At 41.3% G+C, this 20,914-nt stretch overlaps 2 protein-coding genes across 2 annotated transcripts in view; both read right to left on the bottom strand.

The window, feature by feature from the left end:
- LOC122420399 (zinc finger protein 737-like) overlaps window positions 1-20,914 on the bottom strand; it is a 494,626-nt gene that overhangs the window by 344,468 nt on the left and 129,244 nt on the right. The window lies entirely within an intron of this gene.
- Window positions 1-20,914, bottom strand: part of LOC122420482 (dynein axonemal heavy chain 5-like) — a 53,146-nt gene that overhangs the window by 28,486 nt on the left and 3,746 nt on the right. The window contains exon 3 of the mRNA XM_043435606.1: window positions 20,131-20,195. Within this exon, the coding sequence (XP_043291541.1) occupies window positions 20,131-20,195 (65 nt within the window). The remainder of the gene's footprint in view (window positions 1-20,130; window positions 20,196-20,914) is intronic.

The raw sequence follows: 20,914 nt of genomic DNA, 5'->3' as shown, positions 1-20,914 counted from the left end.
TTCCTATAATAAAGTGTCCTTTATTCCATAAAGTGTCCTTCACTTTATGAATAGTTCTCTGTCAATATCATTTATTATTTTTAGATTGAAGCATCTAATAGAACATTCTTGGAAACATGTTGGACAAGAAGTGGACTAAAGAATTATTAGGCAGCTAGGATTTGTGAAAATGTTTGGTGTCTCCACTTCAGATGACTAAAAGCGAGAAGTCATCCTTAGATTGCCCATTTCCTCTTCATTTAGTGCTTCCTGTAGGTTCTTAGCCTGCTTCTCCCTCTGTCACACATTCCTTTGCCATCTCATTTTGTCCAGTTTTCTGCTTGTAGTCTCTGTTTTGAAGGCTACGGGCACCTCGTTAGTCATCCTTCTGGTGCCTGCACCTTGGTGCAGAGATTGGTCCAGAGATTTGTGCTCTGCTCTGTGGTGGTTCAGGCTTCCTCCACAAGCATCCCGTTTACAGAGCCCTCCCTCACTCCCGTCCCCTCAGGATGTCTCCTCACTGCCAACCACAGTCCTCTGCCTGGGTCTGCTTTCTGAACCCCACAATTCAGCACCCAGCCCTTGTCTGCAGCGGTGGGCGTGCCTCTCAGGCTGGGTGGGCAGGGCAGGGGTCAGGCCCCCGTGTGCAGGTCTCACCCTGTCCTGCTGCCACACGCGGGTTGCCATGTTCTCTCCCACAGAGAATGAGGCTCTCCTCCTGTCCAAACTGAGTCCCCGACGAGGGGCTTCCCCGGATGTGGAGACCGCTCCTCACTTTCATGTCCCCCCAGGGCTGCAGGCCCCATCCCACTTCCTCTCCTCTTCCTTTTCCTTCTTCTTCCACTTCCTCTCCTCTTCCTTTTCCTTCTTCTTTCTCTTGTCCTACCTGGCTCAGCAGGAATGTATCTGTCCTTGTAGATTTCCAAGGGCCTCTGCTAGTGTCCAGCTGGGCTCTGTGAGAAGTGTTCCGTTTCTGATGTATTCTTCATGTGCTTGTGGAGAGAGATCCTCTGGCATCTTGATCCTTCTGTCTCTATTTTATTTTTAAACTAGTGAAGGGTTCATCAATTTTCTGTAAACCTTTAAGGATGTTCACTGAGAATAGTAGGCAAAATTACTTGTGATTTGATATCTTCCAGCTATCTCTCCATAAGACACCAGGACTTGATGCCAAAGAAACCAAGGATAGAAGATTTGTTTCCAGAAGCAAACCTAGAAATATATGAAAGATTTCACCTCAGAAACTTTAATTTAATAAAACACTGGGAATATACAAGGGCATATAAAGACAGAGAAAATGTTTATATGGACATAAAGAAATTGAGACAGTTACAGATAATGCTAACAATAATGCAAAAAGAAAAGAGCAACATGAGTCAAATTGGGGAAGACACCAATTTCAGTCTTCAACATCTGCTGAGAAGTGTTAGTTTTTAAAAAAAAGGTTTACATCAACTTTTGAAACATACATGTTCTCTGAAAGGAAACGTGATATATTTGGAACATGATTTAGTCTCCACTGCAAATACTCATTCAAACAATTCTGAATGTAGACTTCACTTAAGCATTCATTCAAGCATGTCTGAACACCTGAAATTTAAAAATGAGGGGCAAAACTCACAATATACTCAATTTGAGGGATCTGTGAGCCAGAAGTCATTATTCTTGTAGCAAATGATATTTTCTCTCCATTCCATGATGTATAATGTTGACGATAATGGAAGAGATGTAATCCAGCCAGCATTGCTCAGTACATATCATGATATGGCTAATATGGAGCAACTTTCCATGTGTAATAAAATGAGTCAAGCCTTAAATAAGAGCTCCAGCCCCAACAATTACAAGAGTATTCATGATGGTGTGAGAAGGTATTCAAGCAATGAAACTGGGTGTGAGGTTGAAGGAGACTCACACTTTATGAAACATCAGGGACCTGAATCTTCACACGGGGATTCTAAAAGCAGTAAGTGTAGAACTACCTTTTATCAGATATCAGGTCTTTCTCTGAAGAAGAGTATTCATCCTGGAGAGAAGATTTATAATTGTAGTTAATACTGTAAAGCTTCTAATCAGTCTTCAGAACTTGTTCAACAGTGGACTATTCAGAAGCCACAGAAAGAATACAAGTGTCAGATACGTGGGAAAGACTTTAGTAACTCGTCCGATCTAAGTAGACATAGGAAGTTAGTATAGGAAGAAAACCTTTCAAATGTACACAATGTGGCAAAGCATTTATCTGTCACTCACTTCTCACTCAACATCAGATTACTCACACTGGAGAGAAATGTTATAAACGTACAGAATGTGCAAAGCCTTTATTCCCAGTTCAAATCTTAGTAAACATCACCGAATTCATATGGGGGAGACGCATTATAAAAGTATAGAATGTGGCAAGACCTTTATGAACAGTTCTGCTCTTACTAGACATCAGCGAATTCATACTGGGGAGACCATATAAATGTACAGAATGTGGCAAAGGCTTTAAGTGGAACTCAACTCTTACTCATCATCCGTGAATTCATACTGCAGAGAAGCGTCATAAATGTAAAGGATGTGACAAAGCCTTTATCTCTTGCTCACAGCTGACTCGACATCAGCGAATTCATATTGCGGAGAGACCTTAATCATTGTGTGAGTGTGGCCAAGCCTTTATTTGGAGTTCAGCTTTAACTGCACATCATCAAATCCATACTGCTGCTGCTGCTGCTGCTAAGTCGCTTCAGTCGTGTCCGACTCTGTGCGACCCCATAGACGGCAGCCCACCAGGCTCCCCCGTTCCTGGGATTCTCCAGGCAAGAACACTGGAGTGGGTTGCCATTTCCTTCTCCACTGCATGAAAGTGAAAAGTTAAGTCGCTCAGTCTTGTCCGACTCTTAGCGACCCCATGGACTGCAGCCTACCAGGCTCCTCCATCCATGGGATTTTCCAGGCAAGATTACTGGAGTGGGGTGCCATTGCCTTCTCCGCAAATCCATACTAGGGAGAAACGATACACATGTACAGAATGTGGCAAAGCCTTTAATCAGAAATCAGTTCTCTACACAGCTGCAAGTTCATACTGGAGAGGAACCTTGTAAATGTGCAGAATGTGGCAAAGGCTTTAGTCACAGTGGCCGTCTCTCTAAACAGCTGAGCGCACACACTGGAGAGAAACCCTAGTAAGGGAACAAGTGATGGAAGGGGTTTGTCCTAAACATACATCAGAAAACATGAGTGTTTAATACAAGACACCTATGGAGATGGTGTAACAAATACGTAGAAAGGTATTTAATAAAAAATCAAATGTAAATAAACATAAGAGACTGCATATTAGAAAGTATTCCATCAATACTTCTTTTCTGAAGTTTCTCTGAAGGAGTATTACTGTAGGGAGTACTCCATAGTTAAAACTCACAGAAAATGGATATATTAGCATGGATTATGAGATGAAGAGTGATGGTTAGAAAGTTAGAATTATTAGCAATGTATGCTTATTTATAATGATGTGATTTGAGATTATTTGAAATGAATGCAATACAACTCTCAGATAATCCATATTATGCTTTGCTTCTAGTGTGTATGCAAACATGGGTTTTTAATGGTTTATGCTTCTAAGATTAACCTTTTTATATTGAGCTGCAACCATTTCTATCTATTCTCCATTAGACGATGAAGGATACCATAACGTAAAATGGACAATGACCATCTAAGTGGAGGTGTTTGTCATTGATGTGAAATATCCCTGGAGGTTACCATGATGCAAGTGATCATGGAATCTTTCCATGTCTTAAAGTAAGACAGAAGTTGGTTATAAATTTTCAATAGTTATATCATTTGATTTGTAAGAACACAATCACTTTTCACTGCAATATTGATGGATCTTTATAATATAAACACAAGTCATGAATGTTACATAACAATGTTGAAACAAAGACAGCTTCTGTGATAACCCAGAGATGTATTAGAATCCGTTCCTGGAAAAGACAGGTAATTAGTGTATATCATATTGCTAAGTGTTTCCTAGGCTTTGTTTTGTAAGCCATAAAAATCAGAACCCTCACATCATTATTTCAGAAAATGAATATCTTTCTCTGTACTTTTGATGTGTATTTAATAGTGGATCATACTGTAGATTTATTTCAACTGTGTGAAGTTAACACATGACTATTAATAAAAGTGAATGGTTTGTAGTGTTTTGGTTGATGGCAATGAATGAAGTATAACCCAGCAGCAACATTAAGCTCTCCCACCTTATTTAAGGTTATAGTGAAGAGACCATAACAAACTATTTGGTAGCACAGAGAGATGGCATATGTAGAAATTAGTTTACTTGCTGGTTTTATACCTCTCATAACCTCATATATTTTTCATCATTTCTGTGTTGCATCTCCTCTCCCATTTTGTAGCTACTCAGACATTGTGACGGTTCTCACAAGAAGGATCATACAGAGTACTGTTGAGAGCTCCCCTGAACTGCTCCATGCTGTTGCTGCCTCAGCGTCTGTCTGGGGAGCAGGCAGCCTGCGGTTCCTTGAACTCACATCAGCCAGTCCTGTGAGCACCTGCACTAGAAGGCCACCTTCCTCGAGATCAGCAGTCTTACTGAACCCCAGGTTCAACTTCACAGGCCCTCCATTCAGTGACACCCTCACAAAGCTCACCAGAATCCTGCTTGTCTCGGTTTGAATGGAGAAATCCAACTCAGCCTAGGGAGCCCATAGCACTTCACCCATGGTCAGGTATAAAGGCTGAACCCCAAGTACGGGTGCTTCTTCTGCCTGATTCTGGCTTTGACCTCTCTCAGAAATTCCTGACCTAAATCCTCCCCTACAGAGAGGTCTCAGGTGTGGTGTGTGTGAGGAGTCGACCTCAAGGCTCCTGGATGTTGGATTGCAGGGAGAAACATCAGAACAAGCAGGGGATTTGCTGATGACTCCTTTCATGGCCCCACTGTAGACCTGCAGATTCATAACTTCTTAGAGTGGGGACCTGAACTCCAAGGGTTTGTATTCACTGAAATGGTTCAGAAAGACTCTTTAGCCAAGTGGTTTCCATCTGGTTTCCCATCAGGATCACGTGGCCAGTGTTAGGAGATGACCTCCCACAGAGTTATCTGTTGGTCCTGTGGAGCATCAGTGTGGTGTGTAGGGAGGGGAGGCTCGGTTTAAGGACGTGGCTTCTGGCCCACCTGTGAGCGCTGAGGCCTGGCTTCAGTCTGAGGAGAGGCCACAGGGTTGGTCTCACTGGATTTGGACAGGGGAAGTCAGTCACCTCACATTGTCTTTGTGAGCAGGGTGTGAGGAGCTCTCTGTGGGGAGAGAATAATTAAGAAATAAGTTCACAGGCCGGTCTCCAGGCAGGAAGTGATTGTTCCTGAATCTCTTCTGACACAGGTCAGGATAGGTCAGTCTTCTCAGCTTTTCAAGGTCCTTCTGTCTGTAGGAGCGGTGGTTGCAGGTTAAAGAGCTGTGTGGATGCCCTCAAAGGTATTTTCTCAAAACTCAGAAATGCGTTTGCAGCATAACATCCCCAGAGAAGACAGAACAGGAGGAAGAAGAGGAAATGGCAGCTTCTCAGGTCAATATCCTGTCCTGGGTCTGGGGCTGCATCTGCTTTTCCTCCTGAAATGCCTGGAATGAGAATCTGCAAGCGTTTAGCTCTCTGCTCCTAATTTGTCTTCCCGGGCATTTCTATCATCTTAATTTTCTCCATTTCCTCTTGTAATAGTGAAGACCAGCCGTTTAGACTACTTCCTTGTGTCCCAGAGCCTTTTCTCCATAGTCTGCATCCTCACTTTCTATGGAGCATGATGAATTCTCAACGTGAATCCACGACTTTCAACTGTTGAAAATATTCTTTTTGCGAGAGATCAGCATGGGGAGTCACTCCTATCCTCCCTCCCACTGGGATGTGGTTTGGTGTTGGGATTTTAGGGACTTTGGGAATTGAAGTGATGACTTACCACCTGGATGCAATATAGATATTTAAAACAGAGTCTGAAAGTGCCATGATACATAGAACCAATTCTCTTCTCTCCACGGGATTTTCCAGGCAAGAATTCTGCAGTGGGTTGCCATTTCCTCCTCCAGGGGTTCTCTCATCTCCGACATCGGACCTGCGTCTCCAGCATTGGCAGGCAGATTCTTTACCACTGAGCCAGCTGGGAAGCCCAGTGACTCAACTCAGTGGTCCAGAGTTTTTCAGAAAATGTTCAGAAATAAAAAGAAAACTAGGAGATGCTGTCGTTTGCATTACTAAGACTTCCTAGTTCAAATGCATTATTAGGATACTAAACAGGGGTATATACGTGAAATGAAATTTGCATAAAATTGACATTTTTAAATGTTAGATTCAAGTTATAATTTCCTTGTTAATTCCAAAATGCCCAGGCAGTGATAATGCATCTTTCATGTGATCCATTTACACCATGACGTCTGATGCCCACTGGTTCTGGAGATTTCTCTCTGACATCATGAGGCTATGAAGTTCATACTTCTTTCCTCTCTCTTTAAACGAGGTTGTGGAAAAAAGGAATAAGGAATGTGTGGAAACACTCATAGTTAATGGAAAAACTCCCCATCTTCTTGATTTCTCTTTGCTTTAGAGAATGAACACTCACCTGTGTTGACTATAGATACCAGATTTTGGGAGTGGCGATTTTCATTATTCAAGCCCAGGTGTGGTTTCCAGTCCACGCCACGTGCATATCACAGACACAGTCTTCTGACCACATTTTTGTATTTTTTCAAAATATTTGGTTCTGGTGGTTTAGTCGTTAGTCATGTCTGCCTGTTGCGATTCCATGGACTGCAGCCCACCGGCTCCTCTGTCCATGGAATTTGCCAGGCAAGAATACCAGAGTGAATTGACATTTCCTTCTCCATCAAAATATTTACAACATTCATATTGGTGCTAATCTATTTTCAACTGTGGCAAAACATACAGCTCAACAGAAATGATAGTTTTTCAATAAAGAAAAGTGTCAGAACCAAAAGCTCTAACTTACCTTATACTGCTGTGTATGTTTGCATGCTAAAGGTATTTAAAATATACAAAGAATATCCTTCACAAGTAGATGTGTATATTTTAATCCATTAAAAATAATCTTCATTTCTTTAATTGACATGAATAGATTTACTTTAATACTCTTAGTAAGTATATTTTAATGTATGTCTGTGTGCATGAAATGTTGAAATTATTTTTTCTTGCTTTAGTATTCTCCCCAGTGATACAGTTCTTTTTAAAAACCACACTTATTTATTTCTTTGGCTTGGTTGTGTCTTACTTGTAGCATGGAGGATCTTGGAGCCACGTGGGAGATTTTGCTGCAGCAGCAAATTTTAGTTGTGGAATGTGGGATCTAATTCTCTAACCAGGGATTGAACCCAGCCCCCTGCATTGGTGATTCTAAAAGCTGGTATTTAAGGATTTTGGAGCAATCCAAGGGAGAGGACTTAGTTCCTGGACCACCAGGGAAGACACTATGGTTTGGACAGTTGCCTGGCATCACCGACTCAGTGGGAAAAGTTTGAGCAAGCTCTGGGAGATGATGAAGGACAGGGAACCCTGGTGTGCTGCAATCCATAGGGTTGCAAAAGGTTAGACACTACCGAGCGACTGAACAACAACAAGTCACATCTGTACATGACTACTGGAAAAACCATAGCTATATTTGCTGAAAATAAAATGTCATATGGTAAACATCATATTTCTGTAGCATTTTCAGATGGGCTTCTTTCACCTAGTGATATGCATAGAATGACTGCATATGTGTTTTATGACTTGAAAGTTTAATATCAAAGAAACGAACAACCCACTCAATAAATGGACAGAAGTCCTAATCCTCCAAAAGGAACATTTACATGGGGAAAGGCTGCATGCAATATGCTCAACATCACTAACTAGAGAAATGCAAATCAAAACTACAATGAAGGAGAACAAGATATCGAAGGAGTAGGTGGACGTGGAATACATCTCTCTCCACGGATACATCAGGAATACACCTTCAGACACGGAAGTGCATGGACAACTCCAGCTGAGAGTGGACAGGAGTACCTGACCAGTGGAAAGGAATATACAGAACCATGCAAAACTCGACAGGATCAAGGAACTAGGGGGAAAACAGGAGTGTTAGTAGGACTGGACCTGCCCTTGGCGGGTGGGGGAACTGAAGCAGGGGTCTGCTCCCCACAATGGGGCAGTTGTCTGAGTCAGAGAAGAAACAAGGCTGAGAGTGAAAGAGGTGATCTGTGGCAGCCTAAAGGGAATGAGAATCAGACAGTCCTTGCTGCAGCCATGCATGCCTCAGACAGGGATGCAGGTGCCCGGGAAGGTGCAGTGGCTGGGAGCTGGAGTTTAGGGATTGTAGAGCAATCCCAGGGCGAGGACTGCTGTTGACTGCAGAGAGAGGGATGCAGGAGATGTGAGGGGGGAGACTGTGGTGGGAAATTCCTATAGAGGAAAGTCAGGCAGTCATGGAAGCAAGGCGGTAACTGCTGAGTTAGTCACACATAAGAGGTGGAGCCATCACCATAGCCTCTCTCTCCCCACACACCGGCATCCGCAGCTGAACAATAGAGAATCTGGCCCATCAATCGCGCCTGACCTCTGAACTACAGGGTAAGACCCCACCCAGGGGGCCCCTTTCAGTGCCTGACACGCTGATCTACAGAGTAAGACCCCAGCCAGGGCAGCCCCTCCATGTGCCTGACCCGCTGAAGAACAGAGAAGGACCCCAGGCAATGGAGCCCTCTAAGTGTTTGAACAGGCAGAGCTATGGGGAAAGACTGACCAGAGAGGCCTGCTGATCGCCAGCTACAAGAGCCTCAAAAAAAGACTGTGATAGGGCCTTGACTCCTGCAGCGGAGGCAGTTCATGTCCCTCCACACTTGGCGTCACCAGGGTCCCTGCAAGCCAAGCAGCTGCGCCCCCTTCACACTCAACTCTCACTGGGGCAGAGCTGCCACAGGCCAAAAAACAGTGTCCATGCACACAGGGTCATTTTGTCCTGTCCAACTCTTTGTGACCCTGCAGACTGTGTCCTGCCAGGCTTGTCTGTCAGGGGTTCTCCAGGCAAGAATACTGGAGTGTCCTGGCCAATACTGGTTGCCACACCCTTCTAGAGTACTGCATTTCCTGCTGCTCCAGCCACCAACTCCCCTGAGTACCTGGTGCCGCCAGAACCCCTGAGACCCAAGCAGCTGCAGCACCTCCACAGCTGGCCCTCACCGGGGCAACCCAAGTCCTCCAGGGCAGCCTCAGGAGCAAACCCCAGTGGATGACCCACAGGCAGAGGAGAGATAAAAAACACAGTTGAAACCCAGGGGGCAGTGTACCTAAGGAAGACCCAAAACTTTCCCACCAGCTCTACAAGCTGCGGATTAAATCCACATGATCAACTAGGCCGACCTTGTCCATGCAATATATAAAAGGACATTGAGACCATCCACTAAAGAAAATGCAATAGTTCTGATAGCTATGGACCTTCAAGGCAAGAACACACAAGAGTAGGACAAGATTTGAATCTGAGCAGATCCCACATCTGGTCCAGAGATCAGCATAGTATGGGAGAGCATCCTAGGGATGCTCCTAGGGAGGTGAGGTCGTCTGGGACACCCAGCGAGGGAAAGGACTCTGACAGCAGTGACTCAGAAAAATATTTATGATTCTTATGTTTTGACTTGTTCTGTAGATTCTTTTGAAATTTTTTTCTTTCCTCCCCGGCCCCCTCGCCCCCCCTCCCCAATCTGTTGTAGTTGTCAACTTCATTGGCACTATGAAATCTTATTAAGCCTTTTAGGTTTATTATTATAATTATTTTTTCAGTCACATTTTTTATTCTTATAAACCTATGCCTCTACATTGGGCTTTAGCAGTTCTGTGGAATTTTACTTTTTTCCCCCCTCTCTCTCTCTTTTTAATTTTAATTTTTTTTAATTATGATTTTTTCTACATTTATTTATTTATTTGCTTTTCCTACTATTCTTTCCAACTTGCAGTTAATCCTTAATGTATGTAAATCATTATCTACCTCTATTTAGCTTTGCATATCTATTCTTTCTTCTCTTTCTTTTCTTTCCTCTCAACATATTTGTTAGTTTTATTTTCATTTCTTTCTTCCCCCCTTGGTACCTTGCTTCAGTTTTCATTTCCAGTTTGTGCTTTAGTTAATTTTGTTCTTAACTAGTCAGTTTTCTCTTTTCCTTTGTTGGCTGAGTCAATCTACTGTACTTCATTTTTTTTTGGGCTGTTTTGAGTTTGCCCCAGGGTGTATATGGATATGTGTATATTCCATACTGTAATTATTATTTGCCTGACTTTGTAGCTGCCATTTGCCTGCAGTTCATCTTGGGTTTATTGTCTTGGGGTATTTGTTTTAGTCTCACTTAATGTCATGACAAATCACATGTGGAAACTTCCTTCCTGACCAGAAATCAAGCCCTGAACGTTTGGAATGGAAGCACTGACTCCAGGAACCTAGACTACCAGAGAACTAACCCTAGGGAGTATCAAATAGTGAGAACTCACACCAAGGAAACGACTTGAATACAAGACCCAACCCCCAGGAACACCCTGTGCAGGGCACCTCATCCAAGCAACAAACAAAACACAAATACAAACCCAATCATCAGCAGACAGGATTACCACCTCATTCCCCTTGCCTATCAGAGGGAAAACAACAAACAAAAAACTCAGCACAACTCTCACCCTATAAGAAGCTTACACAAACCACTGGACCAACATTAGGAGGGCAGAAACCAAAAGGAAGAAAGAATTCAACCTTGAACCCTGACAAAAGAAGACCTCAAAATACAGTGAGTTAAAATAAAAAATAATGAAAAGACAGAGAAATAAGACACAAAAGAAGGAACGAACTAGAAACACAGAAGTCCAAATAAATGAGGAGGAAATATGCAAACTACCTGAAAAATAATTTAGAATAATGACAGTAAAGATGATGAAACACCTTGAAAAAAAAAATGGAGAAAACGCTGGAATCAATTAACAAAGACTTAGAAGAATTAAAATGCTGGGTTGGAAGAAGCACAAGCTGGAATCAAGATTGCCGTGAGAAATATCAATAACCTCAGAGATGCAGATGACACCACCCTTATGGCAGAAAGTGAAGAGGACCTAAAAAGCCTCTTGATGAAAGTGAAAGAGGGGAGTGAAAAAGTTGGCTTAAAGCTCAACATTCAGAAAACTAAGATCATGGTATCTGCTCCCATCACCTCATGGGAAATAGATGGGAGACAGTGGAAACAGGGTCAGACTTTATTTTTGGGGGGGCTCCAAAATCAGTGCAGATGGTGACTGCAGCCATGAAATTAAGACGCTTACTCCTTGGAAGGAAAGTTATGACCAAACTAGATAGCGTATTGAAAAGCAGAGACATTACTTTGCCAACAAAGTTCCATCTCGCCAAAGCTATGGTTTTTCCAGTGGTCATGTATGGATGTGAGAGTTGGACTGTGAAGAAAGCTGAGCGCCGAAAATTTGATGCTTTTGAACTGTGGTGTTGGAGAAGACGCTTGAGAGTCCCTTGGACTGCAAGGAGATCCAACCAGTCCATCCTAAAGGAGATTAGCCCTGGGTGTTCACTGGAAGGACTGATGCTGAAGCTGAAACTCCAGTACTTTGGCTACCTCATGCGAAGAGCTGACTCATTGGAAAAGACCCTGAGGCTGGGAGGGATCGGGGGCAGGAGGACAAGGGAAAGACAGAGGATGAGATGTCTGGATGGCATCACCAACTCGATGGGCATGAGTTTGAGTAAAGTCCGGGAGTTGGTGATGAACAGGGAGGCCTGGCGTGCTGCGATTCATGAGGTCGCAAAAAGGTGGACACAACTGAGCCACTGAACTGAACTGAGAAGAATTAAAGAATAAACACATAGAGACAACACAATTACTGACATTAAAAATACTCTAGAAGAAATCAATAGCAGATATTCGCAGAAGAACGAATCAGTGAGCTGGAAGATAAAATGGTTCTATTTTATCTTCAGAAATAGCTTCTGAAGAGAAGAATAAAGTAAAAGGAATGAAAAGAACTGAGGATAGTCTCAGAGACCTCTGGGAGAATATCAAACACACCGATATTTGAATTATAGGGGTTCTAGAAGAAGAAGAGAAAAGGAAAGGGTATGAGAAATTTTTTGAAGAGATTATAGTTGAAAATTACTCCTACAGAGAAAAGAAATAGTCAACCAAGTCCAGGTGACACAAAGAGTCCCACACAGGAGAAACCCAAGGAGAAACACACCAACACATACTAATCAAACTAACAAAGACTAAACACAGAGAAGGAATATTAAAAGCAGGAAGGGAAAAGCAATAAGTAACATACAAGGGAAAATCCCCCACACACAACAGCTGATCTTTCCACAGAAACTCTGTGGGGTAGAAGGGAATGGCGGGATATACTTAAATCACTGAAATGGAAAAATATACAACCAAGATTACTGTACCCAGAAGGATCTCATTCAAAATTTGTGGAGAAATAAAAAGGTTTTCAGACAAGCAAAGTTAAGAGAATCCAGTACCAGCAAACCAGCTTTTCAACAAATGTTAAAGAGACTTGTATAGTCAAGAAATACAAGGGAAGAAAAGAGATCTACAAAATCAAGCCCAAACAATTAAGAAAACGGCAATAGGAACATATATATCAATAGTTACTTTAAATGTAAATGGATTAAATGCTCCATCTGAAAGACACAGACTGGCTGAATGGATGCACATTCAAGACCCATGTATATGCTGTCTACAAGAAACCCACTTCAAAGCTAAAGACAGATACGGACCGAAATTGAGAGAATGGAAAAATATATTCCATGCAAATGGGAAGCAAAAGAAAGCTTAGTAGCAATCTTCATATCAGACAAAATAGACCTTAAAATAAAGAATATTGCAAGAGATAAGGAAGGACACTACATAATGATCAAGGGATCATTCCAAGAGGAAGACATAAAAGTTGTAAATATCTATGTACACGACATAGGACAAACACTAACAGACATAAAAGGAGAATTTGGCAGTAACACAATAAAAATAGGAGACATTAACACTCCACTCACACCAATGGACAGATCATCAAAACAGAAAATAAGAAAATACAAGTCTTAAATGATACATTAGATGAGATAAATCTCATGGGTATCTTCAGGACATTCCATGCAAATACAGAGGAAGACACCTTCTTCTCAAGTGCACATGGAACATGCTCCAGGACAGACCACATCTTGGGTAAACAAATCAAACCTCAGTAAATTGAAGAAAATTGAAATTGTATCAAGCATCTTCTCCAACCACAACACTATGAGACTAGATATCAATTTCAAGAAGAAAAAAAAAAAACTGCAAGAAACAGAAACACAAGGAGATTAAACAACATGTTTCTAAATAACCAACAGGTCGCTGAAGAAATCAAAAGGGAAATCAAAAAATTTCTAGAAACAAACAACAATGAAAACAGGACAACTCGAAACCTATGGGACGCAGCAAAAGGATTTGTAAGAGGGAAGCTTATAGCAATACAATCCTACCTCAAGAAACAAGAAAAACATCGAATAGACAACCTAACCTGACACCTAGAACAACTGGAAAATGAAGAACAAAAAAACCCCTAAAATTAGTAGAAGGAAATAAATCATAAACATCCGAGCAGGAATAATTGAAAAAGAAATGAAAGAAACAATAGTACAGATTAATAAAACTAAAAGCAGGTTGGAGAAGATAAACAAAATTGACAAACCTTTAGCCAGACTCATCAAGAAAAAGAGAAAGTGAAAGTGAAGTCGCTTAGTGGTGTCCGACTCTTTGTGACCCCATGGACTGTAGCCTACCACGCTTCTCCGTCCATGGGAGTTTCCAGGCAAGAATACTGGAGGAAGAGAGAGAGGAATCAAATCAACAAAATTAGAAATGAAAAAGGTGAGGTTGCAATGGAAAATGCAGAAATACAAAGGGGTATAAGAGATTATTATGAACTTAGAAAAGTTCAGTCTTCCAAGACACAAACAGGAAGAAATCGAAATTATGAACAACCCAATTACAAGCACTGAAATGGAAGCTGTGATCAAAAATTTCCCAAGTAACAACAGCCCAAAACCAGGCGGCTTTACAGGAGAATTCTATCAAACATTCAGAGAAGAGCTAATGCCTGTCCTTCTAAAATTCTTTCAAAAAATTGCAGAGGAACGAATACTTCCAAACTCTTACCGACGAGGCCACCATCACCCTGATACCAGAACCAAAGACAACACAAAAAAAGAAAACTACAAGCCAATATCAGTGATGAACATAGATGCAAAAATCCTCAACAAAGTTTTAGCAAACAGAATTCAGCAACACGTCAAGAAGCTCATACACCATGATCGCGTTGGGTTTATTTCAGGGATGCAAAGATTCTTCAATATCCACAAATCAATCAATGTGGTATACCATATTAACAAATTGAAAGACAAAAATCATATGATCCTCTCAATAGATGCAGAAAAAGACTCTGACAAAATCTAGGACCCATTTATGATTAAAACTAAACAAAAAATGAGCATAGAAGGTAGAAAGTCGTCTCATGGAGACAAACTACACAAGCAAACACATGAAACTCCCTTCCTTTCTTAGACCTCAGTATTTCCTATTGCTTCCATGTGAGTCCCTGTCTGTCTCCAGGGACATAGGGGAATAGAACCTACCTCAAGCATTTCAATAGTCTCTTTGGAGATGACTGGCATAAACTTTTAGATGTTGTTTTATCACTAGCAACTGAGCAATAAAGGTTTTCACATACAATCTCAGTTCCCCAAGCCTGTGTCACATCGAAGCTACAGGTGAAAAGATAATAGCAGTTCTGAGGGGACGTGAATCACAGGATGACAAGCCCTTATCTAGGGGTCTGGCTGCCTCCCTCCCTGTCACAGGGGCAGGTTGCCATGACCAGAACCATGAACCCACTATCCGGGCAATGGGAGGACAGCAAGTGAGTAGTTTCTGTTTCAGCCTGAGGGCAAGAATCTGCAAGAAACAGGTTCTTTGGGGAGTCTCGGTTGGTGACCATACAGGAAAAAGGAAGTGTTCTGACTCAAAGTAATCCAGGGCCACAGCAACACGGGAAGGAGGAATAATTCAAAAAATTCAATGAAGCTATTAAAGAGGGATTAGGTGCTACACCAGATGTCGGTTTCCAATGCCTCCTAATGTATCTTAGTGTAATTCTTTTTGAAAAATATTTATTTGGCTGTGCCGGATCTTACTTGTGGCTTATGGGATCTAATTCCTTGATGAGGGTCAAACCTAAGCCTCCAACCCCAACCTCCCCCACCCGCCACCCACATTGGGAATGAGGAGTCTTAGTCACTGGGCCACCAAGGAAGTCACAGTTTAATTTTTGTGACAGCGATTGTTACTGTTGAATCCAAGCCATATGAAACCTGATGTTTAATGTAACTAGTGACTGGAATTGCATAGATAGATCTGAAATCATGGAGTACCTTACAGAAAACATGCAATTTTAGGGTTACTATACGTGTGCCAATAGCAGCTCCATGATTAATAAAAATAAATTAAAACTATGGGTTTGATCTGTCTTTAATAGAAACAGTGTATACAGTTGACAATTCTGTGCTTAGTCGATGAATCGTGTTGGACTCTTTGCAACGCCATGCACTGTAGCCCGCCAGGCTCCTCTGTCCATGGAAGTCTGTAGTCAAGAATACTGTCTCTTTCTTCATTCAGTTCAGTTCAGACCCTCAGTCATGTCCGACTCATTACAACCCCATGGACTGCAGCACGCCAGGACTCCCTGTCCATCAACAACTCCAAAAGTCTATTCAAACTCAAGTCCATTGAGTTGTGATGCCATCCAAGCATCTCATCCTCTGTTGCCCCATGTCCTCCCACCCTCAATCTTTCCCAGCATCTGGGTCTTCTCAAATAAATCAGTTCTTTCCATCATGGGGTCAAAGTATTGGAGTTTCAACTTCAACATCAGTGCTTCCAATATTTAGGGCTGATTTCCTTTAGGATGGACTGGTTGAATCTCCTTGTAGTCTCCTTGTAGAATCTCTCAAGAGTCTTCTCCAACACCACAGTTCAAAAGCATTAATTCTTCGGGGCTCAGCTTTCTTCATAGTCCAACTCGCACATCCATACATGACTACTGGATAAACCACAGTCGTGACTAGACATAGCTTTGTTGGCAAAGTAATGTCTCTGCTTTTTAATATACTGTCTAGGTTGGTCATAACTATTCTTCCCAGAAGTAAGCATCTTTTAATTTCATGGCTGCCGTCACCATCTGCAGTGATTTTGGAGGCCCCCAAAATAAATCCTGCCACTGTTTCCACTCTTTTCCCATCTATTTGCCATGAAGTGATGGGACCAGATGCCATGATCTTAGTTTTCTGAAGGCTGGGCTTTAAGCCAAATTTTTGACTCTCTTCTTTCACTTTCATCAAGAAGCTCTTTAGTTCTTCGTTTTCTGCCATAAGGGTGGTGTCATCTGCATAGCTGAGGTTATTTTATTTCACTCATCAATGTTGATTCCAGCTTGTAATTCTTCCAGCCCAGAATTTCTCAATATGTACGCTGCATAGAAGTTCAATAATCAGGGTGACAACATACACACCTGACGTACTCCTTTCCCTATTTGTAACCAGTCTGTTGTTCCATGTGGAGTTCTAACTGTTGCTTCCTGACCTCTATACAGATTTGTCAAGAGGCAGGTCAGGTGATCTGGTATTCCCATCTTTCTAAGAATTTTCCACAGTTTCTTGTGAAGGTTTCTGTTGGTTGTGCATTAACATTTCATTCATTACAACCAACTGAAACACTAAAAACCATTCACTTCTACTAATAGCCTTGTATGAATTTCACACATAGTTGACATAAAACTTTTAGTAATCCATGATATGATCCATGATTAAATACATTTCAAAAGTACAGAGAAAGATATCATTTTTCTGATTTTTATGGTGTACAAACAAAGCCTAGGAAACAATTAGTAAACCTGATACACAGTACTTGTCTGCCTTTTCCAGGAAGGGTTTCCAATACATTTCTAGGTTATCCCAGAAGCTGTCTTTATTGCAACACTGTCAAGTAATATTCATGACTTGTGCTGAAAGGTACATCACTATTGTAGTGAACTGTGATGGTGTTCCTCTTTCAAGTCAATTGATAGACCTATTGAAAATTTATAACCAACTTCTGTCTTCCTTTAATACTTGAAGACATTCCATGATCACTTACATCATGGCAACCTCCCGATATTTCACATCAATGACAAACACCTCCATTTAGATGTTCATTGTCCATTTTACATTATGGTATCCTTCATCTTCTATTGGAGAATAGATAGAAATGGTTGCAACACAATATGAAAAGGCTAATCTTTCAAGCATAAACCATCCAAAACCTATGTTTGCATACACACTATAGAAGTGAAGCATAGTATGGATTATTTGAGTGTTGAATTACATTCACTTCTAATAATCTCAAATCACGTAATTATAAACAAGCATCCATTGCTAATAATTCTAACTTTCTAAACATCAATCTACATCTACGATTCATGCTAATATATCCATTTTCTGTGAGTTTTAACTATGGAGTACTCCCTATAGTAATTCTCCTTCAGAGAAACTTCAGAAAAGAGGATTGATGAAATACTTTCTAATATGCAGTTTCTTATGTTTCTTTACATTAGAATTTTGATTAAATACTTTTCTACATATTTGTTACATCATTTTCGTAGGTTTCTTGTATAAACTCCCAAGTTTTCTGATGCATGCTTATGACAAACCTTTCATCACTTCTTCCATTCCTAGTTTTCTTCCCCGGTGTGTGTTCTCAGCTGTTTAGTGAGATGACCACTATGACTAAAGCCTTTGCCACAATCTTCATGCTTTTAAAGTTTCTCTCCAGTATGAACTCGCAGATGTGTAGTGAGAATTGATTTCTGACTAAAGGCTTTGTCACATTCTGTACTTTTATAAGGTCTCTCCAGTATGAACTCGCAGATGATTAGTCAGAATTGATTTCTGATTAAAGGCTTTGCCACATCCTGTACATTTATAAGGTTTCTCTCCAGTATGAACTCGCAGATGTTTAGTGTGTTTTGATTTGTCATTAAAGCCTTTGCCACATTCTATACACTTATACGGTCTCTCCCCAGTATGAATTCGCTGATGTCCAGTAAGAGCAGAACTGTTCATGAAGGTCTTCCCACATTCTGTACACTTATAACGCTTCTCCCCCATATGAATTCAGTGATGCTTACTAATTTGAACTCGCAATAAAGGCTTTTCCACATTCTGAACATTTATAACATTTCTCTCCAGTGTGAGTAAGCTGATGTTGAGTAAGAAGTGAGTGATGGACAAATGTTTTGTCACATTCTGTATGTTTGAAAGATGTCCTTCCTGCATGAATTTTCCTATGTCTACTTAGATTGGATGAGGTATAAAGAATTTCCTATGTATCTTACATTGGTGTCCTTTCTGTGAATTTGGAACAGTTTGTTGTTGTACAAGTTCTGAAGACTGATTAGAAGCTTTACCATATTCACTACAATTATAAGTCTTCTCTCCGGTGTGAATACTCTTTAGAGAAAGAACTGACATCTGATAAGAGATATTTCTGCATTTATTACTTTTAGAATCCCTGTGTGAAGATTCGGGTCCCTGACGTTTCATAAGGTTTGAGTCTCCTTCAACCTTATACCCAGTTTGATTGCTTGAATACCTTCTCAATCCACCATAAATACCCTTATAATTACTGGGGCTGGAACTCTTACTTAAGGCCTGAATAATTTTATTACACGTGGAAAGCTGTTCCGTATTAGCTATATCATGACGTACATTGAACAATGGCGGTTGGACTACATCTCTTCCATTATCATCAACACTATATATCGTGGAATGGAGAGGAAATATCTTTTGCTGGAAGAATAATGACTTCCTGCTCACAGATCGCTCAAATTGAGTATATGGTGAGTTTTGTCCCTCATTTTTAAATTTCAGGTGTTCAGACATGCTTGAACCTATGTTTAAATGAGGGCTACGTTCAGAATTGTTTGAGTGAGTATTTGCAGTAGAGACTAAATCACTTTCCAAATATACCACGTTTCCTTTCAGAGAACATGTATGTTTCTCAAGCTGAGGTGAATCTTTTCTTAAGAACTTACGCTTCTCAGCAGATATTGAAGACTGAAATTGGTGTTTTCCACAATGTGACACATGTTGCTCATTTCTTTTTGCACTAATGTTTGCCTCATGTGTCACTGTCTCAATTTCTTTATGTCCATATAAACATGTCTGTCTTTCATATGCCCTCGTATATTCCCAGTGTTTTATTAAATTGAAATTTCTGAGGTGAAATCTTTCATATATTCCTAGGTTTGCTTTTGGATACAAATCTTTTATCCTTGGTTTCTGTGGCATCAAATCCCAGGTGTCTTGTGGAGACACACCTGAAAGATAGAAAATAATAAGTAATCTTACCTGCTATTCGCAGGGAATATCCTTAAAGACTTAGAGAAAACTGATGAATCTTTCATTAGTTCAAAAATCAAATAGAGAAGGGAGGATAAACATGCCAGAGGATTAGGAGGACATGGACTTCTTCTCTCTCCACAAAGGCATCAAGAATACATCAGAAATGGAACACTTCTCACAGAGCCCAGCTAGACACTAGCAGAGGCCCTTGGAAATCTACAAGGACAGTTACATTCCTGCTGATCCAGGTAGGACAAGAGAAAAAAGAAGGAAAAGGAAGAGGAGAGGATGTGGAATGGGGCCTGCACCCCTGGGGGGACATGAAAGTGAAGAGCGGTCTGCACATCCGGGGAAGCCCCTCGTCGGGGAGCTCAGTTTGGACAGGAGGAGAGCCTCATTCTCTGTGGGAGAGAACATGGCAACCCGCGTGTGGCAGCAGGACAGGGTGAGACCTGCACACGGGGGCCTGACCCCTGCCCTGCCCACCCAGCCTGAGAGGCACGCCCACCGCTGCAGACAAGGGCTGGGTGCTGAATTGTGGGGTTCGGACAGCAGACCCAGGCAGAGGACTGTGGTTGGCAGTGAGGAGACATCCTGAGGGGACGGGAGTGAGGGAGGGCTCTGTAAACGGGATGCTTGTGGAGGAAGCCTGAACCACCACAGAGCAGAGCACAAACATCTGGACCAATCTCAGGCACCAAGGTGTAGGCACCCGAAGGATGACTAACGATGTGCCCGTAGCCTTCAAAACAGAGACTACAAGCAGAAAACTGGACAAAATGAGATGGCAAAGGAATGTGTGACAGAGGGAGAAGCAGGCTAAGAACCTACAGGAAGCACTAAATGAAGAGGAGACAGGCAACCTAAGGATGACTTCTTGCTTTTAGTCATCTTAAGTGGAGACACCAAGCATTTTCACAAATCCTAGCTGCCTAATAATTGTTTCGTCCACTTCTTGTCAAACATGTTTCCAAGAATGTTCTATTAGATGCTTCAATCTAAATATAATTAACGATATTGACAGAGAACTATTCATAAAGTGAAGGACACTTTATGGAATAAAGAACACTTTATTATAGGAAAATATCTGAAGAAGCTCATTATACATATGATAAACTTAATAATTTTTTTGAGAAATTAAATGAGAGACTTTGAAAATATGCTTGAAACACTGGGAATTCTACTCATTGCTCTGTGGAGACCTAAATGGGAAGGAAATCAATAGAATGGGAAAGACTAGAGATCTCTTCGAGAAAATTAAAGATACCAGGGGAATATTTCATGCAGAGATGGGCACAATAAAGGAGAGAAATGGTATGGGCCTTACAGAAGCAGAAGATCTTAAAAAAAGGTGTCAGGACTATGTGGAAGACCTATACAAAATATTTTAATGACCACGATAACCAGGATGGCGTGATCACTCATCTAGACACAGACATCCTGCAGTCTGAAATAAAGTGG

Source organism: Cervus canadensis, chromosome 18 (assembly GCF_019320065.1).
Source record: "Cervus canadensis isolate Bull #8, Minnesota chromosome 18, ASM1932006v1, whole genome shotgun sequence".
Lineage (NCBI taxonomy): Eukaryota > Metazoa > Chordata > Mammalia > Artiodactyla > Cervidae > Cervus > Cervus canadensis.
This window is presented reverse-complemented; position numbering and strand designations above follow the sequence as displayed.